The sequence below is a fragment of the Salvelinus alpinus genome, chromosome 1, assembly GCF_045679555.1.
Source record: "Salvelinus alpinus chromosome 1, SLU_Salpinus.1, whole genome shotgun sequence".
NCBI lineage: Eukaryota > Metazoa > Chordata > Actinopteri > Salmoniformes > Salmonidae > Salvelinus > Salvelinus alpinus.
In genome coordinates this window covers 83275903-83288669 of record NC_092086.1, presented here as the reverse complement: position 1 = coordinate 83288669, position 12767 = coordinate 83275903, and the positions used below count along the sequence as shown (strand labels likewise).

Below are 12767 nucleotides of genomic sequence, written 5' to 3'. Positions count from 1 at the left end.
AGGGCAGAGAGGAGGGAGAGAGAGAATTGGGACCATAATAAAAGGGAGCAAGGGACCAACAGAGAGAGATAAAGAGAGAGAGAAGACCAGTGTTAGAAGCACTAGGAGCACACTCCAGGCAGACCTATGACCCAGCTGCGCTTCAGCTCACAGACGGCTGGTCTGACCTATGCTTTCCGTAGCCATTCCCCTGTCTGTGTGGGCACTGAAAACCCTATTTTCCTCCCCTCATTTAGCCCTCCGTAACTTCAAATGCAGTTTCTGCTCTACAGCAAAAATCCTAATTATAGCTTGGCAAGTTCATAAGGAATGACACAGGGGAGTTTCTCTGCATCTCAGCCCTTTGATGTACTGTATATCAGCCAGAAAGAGAGGACGAGTTAGGCATGATAGGAGAACAAAGACAGACAGACACAGAGACAGAGACAGAGACAGAGACAGAGACAGAGACAGAGACAGAGACAGAGACAGCGATGTTCTCTCTGTCTCTCTCTATTGTTGAAGTTAGTGCTGTGAAAAAGTGCCCACTTTCTGATTTTCTTTATTTTTGAGACTGAACGTTATCAGATCTTCAACCAAAACCAAATACAGTGCATTCGGAAAGTATTCAGATCCCTTGACATTTTGTTACATTACAGTCTTATTCTAAAATTGATTAAAATAAGGAATGCACGATATAAAAAAAAATAAAAATGTTTAACTACCGGCTGATGTCTAGTTTAACGCCGATGTGCAAAACCGATGTCAAAGCTGACGTGCATCCCTATACAACGTAGGTAGATGATGCCATGAAAAATAGTGATACTATTTTTCTGCTTTTGTTCTGTGTAAGCACACTTCCAACAACTAAACAAGTTGAAATCGAGCAGTCATTTAAAAGACTAAGACAATTTCAGGGCGACAACTCAAAGGCAAAATCCATTAACGCCAAGATAATGGAATTCATTGCCCTTGACAATCAACCGTTCTCTGTCGTGGATGATGTTGGCTTTCGCCGACTGGTCGAGCACCACGAGCCCCGGTACACACTACCAAGTAGGCGCTAATTTTCAGATGTCGCCCTACCGGAGTTACACAGTATTGTTAAAACGCACATCTATGAGCTTCTTGCTATGGGCGTCACTGCTATTAGCTTCACAACTGGCATTTGGACCAGTGATGTCAGCCCCATGAGCATGCCGAGTCTGACAGCACAGTGGGTTGACGAGGATTTCGTACTGAGGAAAGCCGTATTGCATGCTCAAGAATGTGCTGGTTCTCATTACACTGCTGCCATTTCAATGGCATTCGAAAACATGAACACACTCCTAGCGCCATTCGAACTGACTCGAGAAATAAGCTAATCAACTGCGTCTGCAGCAGACATGATACCCTCTGTCATGGTATTGAAACACCTGCTCAACGAACTGCCAACACAGACCATGGGGTTAAAACTTGCAAAAGTACTCGAGGCTGTGAACAAGCGATTCGGTGGCATTCTCTCTGAGCTTCTTTACTGTGTCGCCACCATGCTCGATGCTAGGTACGAGGACCGCTACTTCGATGCAGACAAGAAACAGGGTTTACGCGAAATGTTAGACACAGCTGGACAAGATGGAAACGGACACAGTGACAGTGCGCACTGAGGAAGAGAGGCCACGGACAGACAGAGCTGAAACTTCACTTCTTGACATATATGATAAAATCCTGGTTGAGAACGAAACGACTGAGCAAATGAAACTGCAAGTAAGTGAAAGAAAAAAGGTTTTACTGGTAATGGGGGCATACGTAAATGCCAACAAAATAACTTTTTGGTCAATGTGTGTGTTTCAACTATTTAACTGTACTAGAATGCTTAAAAGGCCGCTAAAATTTTAAATATCGGCTATAGGTCTAGTTCTTTTTTGGCAAGAAAAATATTGGAAGGAACTGTCCGTAGAGCGCCGAGACAGTATTGTGTCCAGACACAGATCTGGGGAAGGGTACCAAAAAAATGTCTGCAGCATTGAAGGTCTGCAAGAATACAGTGGCCTCCATCATTCTTAAATGGAAGAAGTTTGGAACCACCAAGACTCGTCCTAGTGCTGGCCACTCGGTCAAACTGAGCAATCGGGGGAGAAGGTCCTTGGTCGGGAAGGTGACCAAGAACCCGATGGTCACTCTGACAGAGCTCCAGAGTTCCTCTGTGGAGATGGGAGAACCTTCCAGAAGGAAAAACATCTCTGCAGCACTTCACCAATAAGGCCTTTATGGTAGTGGATAGACAGAAACCACTCCTCAGTAAAAGGCACGATAGCCCGATTGAAGTTTATCAAAAAGCACCTAAATGACTCTGACCATGAGAAACAAGATTCTCTGGTCTGATGAAACCAAGATTGAACTCTTTGGCCTGATTGCCAAGCGTCACATATGGAGGAAACCTGGCACCATGCCTACGGTGGAAGGAGGGCGTTCTGGTGAAATACCTCACTCATACTATCAGAGAACCGGGGTTACAGTCGTAACCTATAGTTCTCTTTCAAGTATTAATTTCGGTATTTCACTATGGGATATACTGACTCCCGTATTGCCAGACAGGCTTATCCTGACGACCGACTGCCCTGGTCTATATATCACACAAATGGGCCTTGCCCCTCAGAAGATCCTACACGTAAAACACTATCCGCCAGGGTCGGTGCAGTAACATCGAGCGTATAAAACCTTGCAAATGTATGAAGCGAAGCCCAACTCGCTGCGGAGCAAATATCTTGGATAGATATGCCCTTAAATAAAGCCCAGGACGTAGCCATTCCTCTAGTAGAATGAGCCCGTAGGCCAGCAGGACACTGGAGACCCTTACTTGTGTAGGCCAAAGCAATAGCCCCCACTATCCAGTGGGAGAGGCGTTGTTTAGTGAGCGTTTTACCTGTGTGCGGTTTCGCCCAGGAAACAAACTGATCACATTTCCTAAATCCCTTAGTCCTGTCCATCTAGATGCGCAGAGCATGTACTGGACACAACATATGCAACCGTTGCCGTTCCGGAGTGGAAAACGGTGGAGGATAAAAAGCTACAAGCTCAAGGGGAAGACGCATCAAAGATGGGTTCATAATCTTAGGGATAAATGCGGGGTTAGGCTGCAATGATACCCTTTTGTTACCAGGTGCAAATTGCGCACTGGACGAGTACACAGATAATGCGTGAATGTCACTTACACGTGTTGCCAGTGCTAGTAATAGCGCGGTCTTACATGAAAGCATCTTCAGTTCCACCTGATCCAGAGGCTCAAAAGGCTTTTGGCATAGAGCATCCAAAACAATTGATAAATCCCATGACGGGGCCAGCTGTTTGGACACCGGACGCAAGCGACGTGCATAAAACGGGCGACAAGGGGATGTTGCCCATCTGTCGTGTTCCCAAAACCCACATGACAAGCCGAAATAGCTGCCAGATATACTTTAATAGTAGAAAAAGCCTTTCCCTTTTCTAATAATTCCTGTAGAAAAGACAGAATTACCGAGACAGAGCACTGGAATAACACTATCTGTATTTTAGCTCACTATTCCTCAAACACCTGCCATTTATAATTATAAAGGGGCCTGGTGGAGCACTCTGAATAGTCTAAATTACATTTTGAGGAAGCCCGGCAGTGTTCAAGATGCACCATTCACGGGCCAGGCCCAGAGTGCCAACCGTTCAGGGTGAGGGTGTAAAATCTCGCCTCGCGCCTGGCACAGTTGGTCCCGACGCAGGGGGAGGGGCCACAAAGGACCACATAGTAGTTGAGTGATCTCCGCTAGCCAGTGTTTCCCTGGCCATTGTGGCGCTATAAGCATGAGCGATAGCCCCTTCTCCCGCACCCTGGCTAGGGTGGGGGAAAATCAGGGCCAATAGGAGGAATGCATACAGGAGGACGCCTGGCCACTCGTACGCCAACGCGTCCACTCCCATCAATGCATCCTGATCACTCAGGGGAAAAAACAGTGGACACTGAGTATTCTCCATTGATGCGTAAAGATCCACTCCTGGAATGCCGAAGTGCATCCAAACCCGATTGGCTACCTCTGGGTGAAGTTTCCACTCTCCGAATAGAGGATTCCCCAAGGAAAGTAAAATCTGCCCCCAGATTCAATACTCCCGGTACATGAGTAGCTCTCAGTGACTGGAGATGCACACTGCTCCACACAATCAGTCTGCGTGCCAGTGTGTGTAAGTGAGCAGATCGCAGTCCCCCTTGTCTCTTTATGTAAGCCACAACAGTGGTATTGTCTGTTCTGACTAGAACATGACAACCCTCCAAAAATGGGAGGAACAACTTTAATGCTAGGGACACTGCAAGGAGTTCCAGGCAGTTTATGTGAGTAGAACTGAGATGGGGTCCCCACACCCCGTTGACTGTTCTGCCCTTGTGGGTCACACCCCAACACAAGAAAGAGGGGCGTCCATCATTACTTATTTTCTGGATAAAATAGTGCCCATCTGGGCACCCTGTGACAGACACGTCCTGTGTCTCCAGGAGTGCAGTGCTACCATGCAGTCTTGAGATTTGATGTTTGTGACGTATTGGGCTCAGACCCTGAGAAGAGACCCAGCGTTGGAACCCTCTCATATTCAAACATCCAAATGGAATGATTGCTAAAGCCGATGCCATCAAGCCTAGTAGCCTCAGGCATGTTTTGAAAGAGACCAGGTTCCCTATGTGAAACAGTGCTAGGCAATCTTCAACTGTTCTTATACGTTCCACCGAAAGGCGAGCTTTGAGCAATACCGAATACAGGATTAAACCTAAGAAAGAGATTGTCTGCGTGGGAATCAGAATACTCTTTACTGCGTTTATTCTGAAACCTAGAAGTGTCAGGTGTTCCAATAATAGCTGACTGTGTTCTAAGACCTCGTCTCGATTGCGCGCACATCAGCCAATCGTCTATGTACGTCATCAGCCGAATGCCCTTCTCTTTGAGTGGGGCTATGGCTGCCTCGGTACACTTCGGAAGAACATGAGGTGACAGAGAGGCCGAAAGGGAGCACCAGAAATTCATAGACTATGCCCTGAAAAGCGAATCTGAGAAATTTTCTGTGAGTGGGGTATATTGAGATGTGAAAGTAAGCGTCCTTCTGGTCGACGGATAGGAACCAATCGCCTGGGCACACAGAATGTAGCAGAGCAGTGTGTGTCAACATTCTGAACGTGTACTTTCTCATGTGTCTGTTCAGAGCACGTAGATCTAAGATTGGGCGTATGCCCCCCCCCCCCCCCTTCCTTTTTGGAACCAGGAAATATCTTGAGTAAAAACCAAAGTAGCTTTGGTCAGGATGAACAATTCTTATTGCCCTTTTTCCTATTAGCGATGTGATTTCCTCGAGTACACCCGCTGATTCTCCCTGAGCGCATAGGTTTCCCTTGAATCTGGGCGGGGTGACAGCAAATTTAAGTCTGTATCCCCTGTCTATCGTGCCCTGTACCCAGTTTGACACTGCGCATGCCCGCCAATTCTCTCTCTGCTCCGAGAGAGAGCTGACCGGGCTTTCCCCCATAGATGGTGCCGCAGCACTACGCGCGTCCGGCTGGCTCGTAGCGGGAGCGCGCTTATGTGGCCTGTCACCGCAGAAGGAGCAGTAGCTCCCTCTGGTGGTGTTATAGGGAGGCACCCTGTTTATTTTGATTTTCTGAGAAACAACATGTCTGACTGCGCCCTTGGCCTGTAGCCTGGTTGCGCTAGTATAAAAAAAAAATGTGAACTGACATTGGGGAGTGTGAGACAAGAGGGGGGATTTGTGGAAGCATCCATCTGAATATTGTCTCTTCTCTTTGGGCTGTACCAACTCGGGCCTGGTACGCCGAAAAGAACACTGGGGTGCCTGGGAACTTTCACCCTGGAACAGGCACAGGATTGGAGCAGGGGATAGAACAGTGCTTGGGGGAGACTGTACTTGCCTCTCTGGCGATGGGAACATCGCTAGGCCATGTGCTTCTACCTCCTTACCCCTTGGGTGGGGTTAGTAGCAGGCTGGCACCTGGGTGCCATGGGCGGGAAGGAGGGCTTCTTAAACCAGGGGCCCAAGGTTCCCCAGGCTGCGAACCGGGATCTTAAAAGATTAAGGGTGATCGACCTGCTGCGGCCTGGGCGAAGGTGCGGCGAGGCACTGGGCTGTGTCTTCCTGGGCATACAGAGCTGGAGGGCTTCACCCTCCCTCTTTTTCTCCTCACACCATTTCCGATACCTTATTCCCACAGGAGCAGATTCGTGTCGGGAGCTTCTCCTCATTTTGGGTGGAAGACGCCTTTGTCGCCATTGCTTGGATGTTACGTTTTTTAACTGTCAGAAAAAATAGCATGGTAGGCTAGTCCCCAATAGCTAGCGATTAGCGTGGGTTCTCTGACGGTAACACTCGGTGTGATGGCCGGATACCGTTTCAAGAGGACAGGTTAGAAAAGATAGCTTGATGTAGCTAGTAGAAACTTTTCTTGCCGAAGTAAAAACCCCAAAAGCTAGCTTGCCGACGACTAGTCACTGTTTGGATACAGCTAACTTGGTCGTGAACGAGTTAGACGTGTCACAGCAGTAACCGTTACACCCTCTAATACTTTTCCTCTAGCTATGGTGAAGGGAAAGGAAAAATTGTCACCGTTGCACAATCCCGAGAATAGAGCCCGGCGAGCGAGTTGTAAGCCTGTGGACAGTTTAGCTATTTCTGGAAAATGCAGTCCTGTTGAGGTAAGCTTTCTGATGAAAAGCGAGAAGAGATGTTTGAATGACTCAGACGTTGCATCTAACTCTTTATAGGGTAGGAGGGACACCCTTCCCGAATAACACGTCTCGAAGTCAAGCCAATCATGGTTTCATCATACATGTCAAGCAGTGAAGTTTCAGCTCTGTCTGTCCGTGGCCTCTCTCCCTCGGTGCACACTGTCACTGTGTCCGTTTCCATCTGGTCCAGCTATGTATGTAACATTTCACGTAAACCCTGTTTCTTGTATGCATCAAAATAGCAGTCCTTGTACATAGCGTTGAGCATGGTGGCGACACAGTAAAGAGGCTCAGAGAATGCCACCGAATCGCTTGTTTACAGCCTGTGTCGGCAGTTTTGTTGAGCAGGCGTTTCAATGCCATGACAGAGGGTATCACATCTGCTTCAGGCGCAGTTGATGAGCTTATTTCTCGAGTCAGTTGTTTGAATGGAGCTAGCGTGTTCATGTTTCCAAGCTTCAAACATGTTCTCAAATGCCATTGAAATGGCAGCAGCGGTATGACAACCAGCACATTCATGAGCATGCAATACAACTTTCCTCAGTACGAAATCCTCGATGACCCACTGTGCCCAGACTCAGCATGCTCATGGGGCTGACATCGCTGGTCCAAATGTCAGTCGTGAAGCTAATAGCAGGGACGTATTACTGTGCAACTCCGGTAGGGAAACATCTGAAAAATAGCGCACTTGGTAGTGTGTACCGGTGCTCGACCAGTCAGCGAAAGCCAACATCATCCACGACAGAGAACAGTTGATTGTCAAGGGCAACGAATCACATTATCTTGCCGTTAATGGATTTCGACATGGAGTTGTCTCGCTGAAATGTTCTTACTCTTTCAAATGACCGCTCGACTTGTTGACTGCTTGATCCACACAGCAGACATTGTGGGCTAGGTTAGGAATGCTGTGTTTCACGTGAAGCGCTACATTTTACGTGGCGTCATTACGTCATGTACATACGCAAGTCAGCTTTGACATCGGTTTTGCACATCAGCGTTAAACTAGACATCAGGCCGATGTTGGCATTTGTAGCTAATATCGACCAATTCCGATATGTTCACCGATATATCATGCATCCCTAGAAAATACTGTAGTCTAGAACAGACCTCATGTGAACTTATGGGGTTCAAGAAATGAAAGATAAAATCCTTTCATGTGAATGAGGGGAATGTGATCTTCACCATTCCCCAGCTCCCGTGTAGACCTTGGATTAAAGTTCCACTCTTTCCCCTCAAAGGGTAGCGAGTAGGCTCAGGGCGCCAGGCAAAGCCGGGTTGTGATGTTTATTGAAAATACCTGATGAAACAGCTTGCAACTCTACAGTTGCCTCAGAGGTGAAATGGGTTAATTGGATGAAAATGTTGAATGTTCAGAAGCACTAAGCCCATTTTGAGATGTGAGAGGCTAGATAGGAGAGGAGACAGAAGAGGCTGTGCTCATAGAAGTGTAGTGATTCGTGAACAACTTTAGAGCAGAGTGCAGTAGCGGTGTACCATTACACCTTAGTGACTATAACCTCACCAAGACCTCCACGGTAAAAATGTTGCCTGTGTCTCCATGTAGACAATAAAATGTATTCTTAAATCGTTTTTCATTTTAAATGTGCACATCGAGTTGTGCAATAGGAGTTTACATGCTTAGTAGATACATTTAAGTGATTGTGCCTCCTGAACTGACAGTGTGGAAGTGTTGGGAGACAGTAGCTGAATTTGTTATATAGACAGGTGAGTGTGCATACCTCTTGAGCTGAGTGTGTAGTGATGAGGCCAGGCGAACCATCTCCTCCAGCTCTCTCACCAGCATGTTTCTCTTACAGTGCAATCTCAATCTGATAGAAAACAAAACATGTTAGGTCACAGCCGGATTGAAAATATATACCGCAGTATCGACACAGTTAAAAGAGCAAAAGGCAGACACTTGTGTCTCATAAAAGACATCTTGTTATCCAGTTCTTTATTTATTGGTGGAGTGTGTCAGTGTAATGAGGCTTTAATGGAAACAGGCCATAACATAATAACTGAGTCTTTTGATCATCTTCCAGGCCGCGGTTACAGAACCAGCAGTTAGAAAAAGGCATCTTTTGTTTCCAACCTACATCCCCGGTTAGTGACGCTCAGGTTACAGGAAGGGAGAAACCAGAGAGGGAACTCAATGCAGGTACAGTATTGAGAACAGAGAACAAGGTAGCTGTTTAGCAAAGATAGAGGGGGAGAGGGAGGGGGAATATGAATGAGAGAAAGAGGAAAAGAGACAGGAATGTGAGAGAGAAAGGGAGAAGAGAATGTGAGTGAGAGAGGAAAATGTGCCATAGTCACAAGGCCCAATTGTTGTAGTCCCCTTGGTTACCTGATCCAGAGTGCAGGTGTCCAATCACTAAAGGGTAAAAATGCACATTACAGAGGGCCAGTGATGGGTAAGAGGCTATGGGTTCTACACTACAGTACATATACTATCCACTTCTAGTCTGTGATCCAATTACAATCATGGGCCATGAAAAAAGGTTATGTGGATTGAAGCAGCCAACACAACAAAAGGTGCACAGGTGTGTCGTGTGTCTGAGAGTAACTCTTACAGGGTCGACATACACAACATTGGGTCGACATAGAGCACAGTGTGATGCTTTTCAACCTGTTTGACAGTGTTTTCTTGAACCTAGTCGGAGACATCAGTCTGTTTTCCATAGTTAGTGTTCAGTCTAGTTTCTATTTGTTTCTATTAACAGAGCCACGGGGCCCAGTCCATCACCATGTCCACATCAGGGAGTAGACCTTTGTGTTCATGTAACAGTCATATCAGGTGCTGCACCTGAGGCACTTGCACTATGTCTTTTCACTGCAGCTAAGGTACAGTACAGTATGTTGTGGGCCTTGCTCTGCCTATCTATTCCCTGTCTGTGAATATACTGCAGCCTAGTTCCAGTGGGATTCCAATGGCCCCCTCTCTCCTTCACGCAACAGACACGCCGACCCGTTGTCTGGCAAGCATTGAAATTAGATGTATAAATTCATTTAAAAGAATGCACTCTTTTGGTGAGGTGCTGACTAATGGAACATTAAAACGCCAAAAAGTGGCAATAAAAGTTTCCTGCAAAGACAGAAGAGTGGATGACTAATTGAATCTCCTGTATCATTGTATGTGACCATAATGCTTTCCGGGTGTGCAGCTGTATTCCCTCTTATCCCTCCTTCCCTGACCGTGACCTTACCCAGGGATGGAGTGATGGCCAACTCTCATTAAGTCAGTGAGCCACAGGGTGATCACGATTACTTAGTTGGGGATAAACGAAAGGGGGCACATCACTCGCGTCACCTCCCATGCTCACCTCTCAGTCAGGGCCTTGCTCTGGTTGTCCCTGGCAGCCTGCAGGTCTCTCTCAAGCATCTTCTTCTCAGTCTCAATCTTCTCCTGTTCATTGGGCGCTCTCTTGCAGGGCTTGATGTACTGCAGTTCCTTCAGAAGCTCCTCCTTCTCATTGATGAGGATGAGGCGGTCACGCTCCGGGTCTAGCAGCCCCGGCCAAGCCTCACTGTCCAGTTTGGCTATCTGCACCTCGATGGTGGCAATCCTGGGGTTGGGGGAGGAGAGGACATCATATAATTCATGTTCTTTTATGTTGTATTTAATTCTGTGGAGGAGAAGTTTAATAGAGATATAATATGGCTTATAATATGTTAAAGGTCATTATAAAGGCTCATGAACGCTCATAGCAAGTTATAAAGTCACTAGACTGATACTTGATGGGTTGTGTTGGGAATGAGTAATCTGGATAACGTGAAAAATAATGATTTTATGAATATCACTAGCTGCAACAGAATACCATTGCGGATACCATTTTCATGTGTCTGTGTCCAGTATGAAGGAAGTAAGAGGTCGTTTCACGAGTAGGGCTGTGGGGGTCACGAAATTGTCAGCCGGTGATTGTCAAGCCAATAACTGTCATTCTCACAGTAATTGACCGTTAATTAACATAAACACATTTAGCATCTCCTGGCTTCCACACTGATCTTTAGACAGGTCTAAAGAAGCATGAAATTAAGAAAATGTAGTCCATTTCAGAAGAACAGAATAGCATACTATGATTTGTCCTTATGTAGGGCCTGATCTGGCTACGCCAAATGGCAGTGGGCTACCCTAGTTCATTTGGCAGACAAGATATGCTTAGAATTTCGTGGTATTATTTTATATTATGAAGAATATATTTGAACAAAGCTGAATGAAATTTAAAGGATATTTTCTCCAAACGATTTGAGGGCGTGCACACATGCGACTATTCTGTGTTGAGCTATTAATAAGCACATATGAAATCATGTAACCAAAAAAGTGGAGATTGTGTGGCTGTGTGATAATATTCTCACTCATCAGACTATTCTCAATTGAATCTTTACATGTACTAAATAATGTGTGTGAAAATAGTTATAATTTAGAAATGGGCCATTATCATGCACCTGTCGGAACAGTGGCGGTGGGAAATAGAAGACGTCATCGGTATGCGCTTGAAGGAGGACGCTTTCCCGCAGTTCATTTTCATGCCAGCCTGGTAAGCTACTCCGGTTGTAAAGCAAAGCAATATTAGGGAAGTTGCTTAATAAATAAATAAATAAATAAATATAGACCTAGCCTATAGAATCTTCCTCTTTTTAACAGAGGCCATCAAAAGTATTTTCTCACGCAATTGCATATCCTATGGAAATGTTGCGCAACTCGGGCTTATAGGAACACATTTCATTCCATGCATCAACCAGCTATGAGGAGCTGGCTCCCACTGCACAACAGGTGATCCTATTCCACTCAAACTCAATGTCAGGGCTCCCATGATCACTAACAATGAGCACACATCCACACAATCTCCATACACAAACATTGGCAGTAGAATGGCCTTAAAGAGATCAGTGACTTTCAATGTGGTACCATCATAGGATGTTACCTTTCCAACAAGTCAGTTCATCAAATTTCTGCCCTGCCAGAGCTGCCCCAGTCAACTGAAAGTGATGTTATTGTGAAGTGAAAAAGTCTAGGAGCAACAATGGCTCAGCCGTGAAGTGGTAGGCCACACAAGCTCACAGAACGGGACCTCCGAGTGCTGAAGCGCGTAAAAATCATCAGTCCTCGGTTGCAACATTCACGACAGAGTTCCAAACTGCCTCTGGAAGCAATGTCAGCACAAGAACTGTACATTGGGATCTTCATGAAATGGGTTTCCATGGCCGAGCAGCCGCACACAAGCCTAAAATCACCATGTGCAATGCCAAGCATCGACTGTAGTGGTGTAAAGCTTCCTGCCATTGGACTGGAGCAGTGAACACACGTTCTCTGGAGTGATGAATCACGCTTCACCATCTGGCAGTCCGACAGACGAATCTGGGTATGGCGGATGCCAGGAGAACGCTACCTGCCCCAATGCATAGTGCCAACTGTAAAGTTTGGTGGAGGAGGAATAATGGTCTTGGGCTGTTTTTCATGCACAAAGTGAGATCCATACAGAAATGGTTTGTCGAGATCAGTGTGGAATGACTGGCCTGCACAGAGTCCTGACCACAAACCCATCGAAAACCTTTGGGATGAATTGGAACAACGACTGCGAGCCATGCCTAATCGCCCAACATCAGTGCCCGTTCTAACTAATGCTCTTCTGGCTGAAAGGAAGCAAGCCCCCACAGCAATGTTCCAGTGTCTAGTCAAAAGCCTTCCCAGAAGAGTGGAGGCTGTAAAAGAAGCAAAGGGGGGACCAACTCCATATTAATGCCCATGATTTTGGAATGAGATGTTCGACGAGCATTGTCCACATACTTTTGGTCATGTAGTGTACCTTTCTAGCTAATAGACTATTGTTAGAGTTTTACACTTCCTCTTCCAATGAACTGTGGGGAGGTCAAAACAACTGTCTACCAAATCTAGTCATTTTAAAATGTTGATTACTTCTACTTGCCAATATCATTCACCTGACGAGAAGACTAAATTTTACTTTTATTTTTATTTTTATGTGCTAACATACGATGGGGTTCCCTGGGTCGCCGGTTGGCCTGGGAAAGAAAAGTTTGAAAACCCCTTATTTGGGTTAC

General features: G+C 46.1%; 1 protein-coding gene across 1 annotated transcript in view; it reads right to left on the bottom strand.

The window, feature by feature from the left end:
- wwc1 (WW and C2 domain containing 1) overlaps positions 1–12767 on the bottom strand; it is a 51843-nt gene that overhangs the window by 24226 nt on the left and 14850 nt on the right. Inside the window, exons 9-10 of the mRNA XM_071329126.1 lie at positions 10031–10273; positions 8447–8536 (exon numbers count right to left, since the gene is read on the bottom strand). Coding sequence (XP_071185227.1) covers positions 8447–8536; positions 10031–10273 — 333 coding nt within the window. The remainder of the gene's footprint in view (positions 1–8446; positions 8537–10030; positions 10274–12767) is intronic.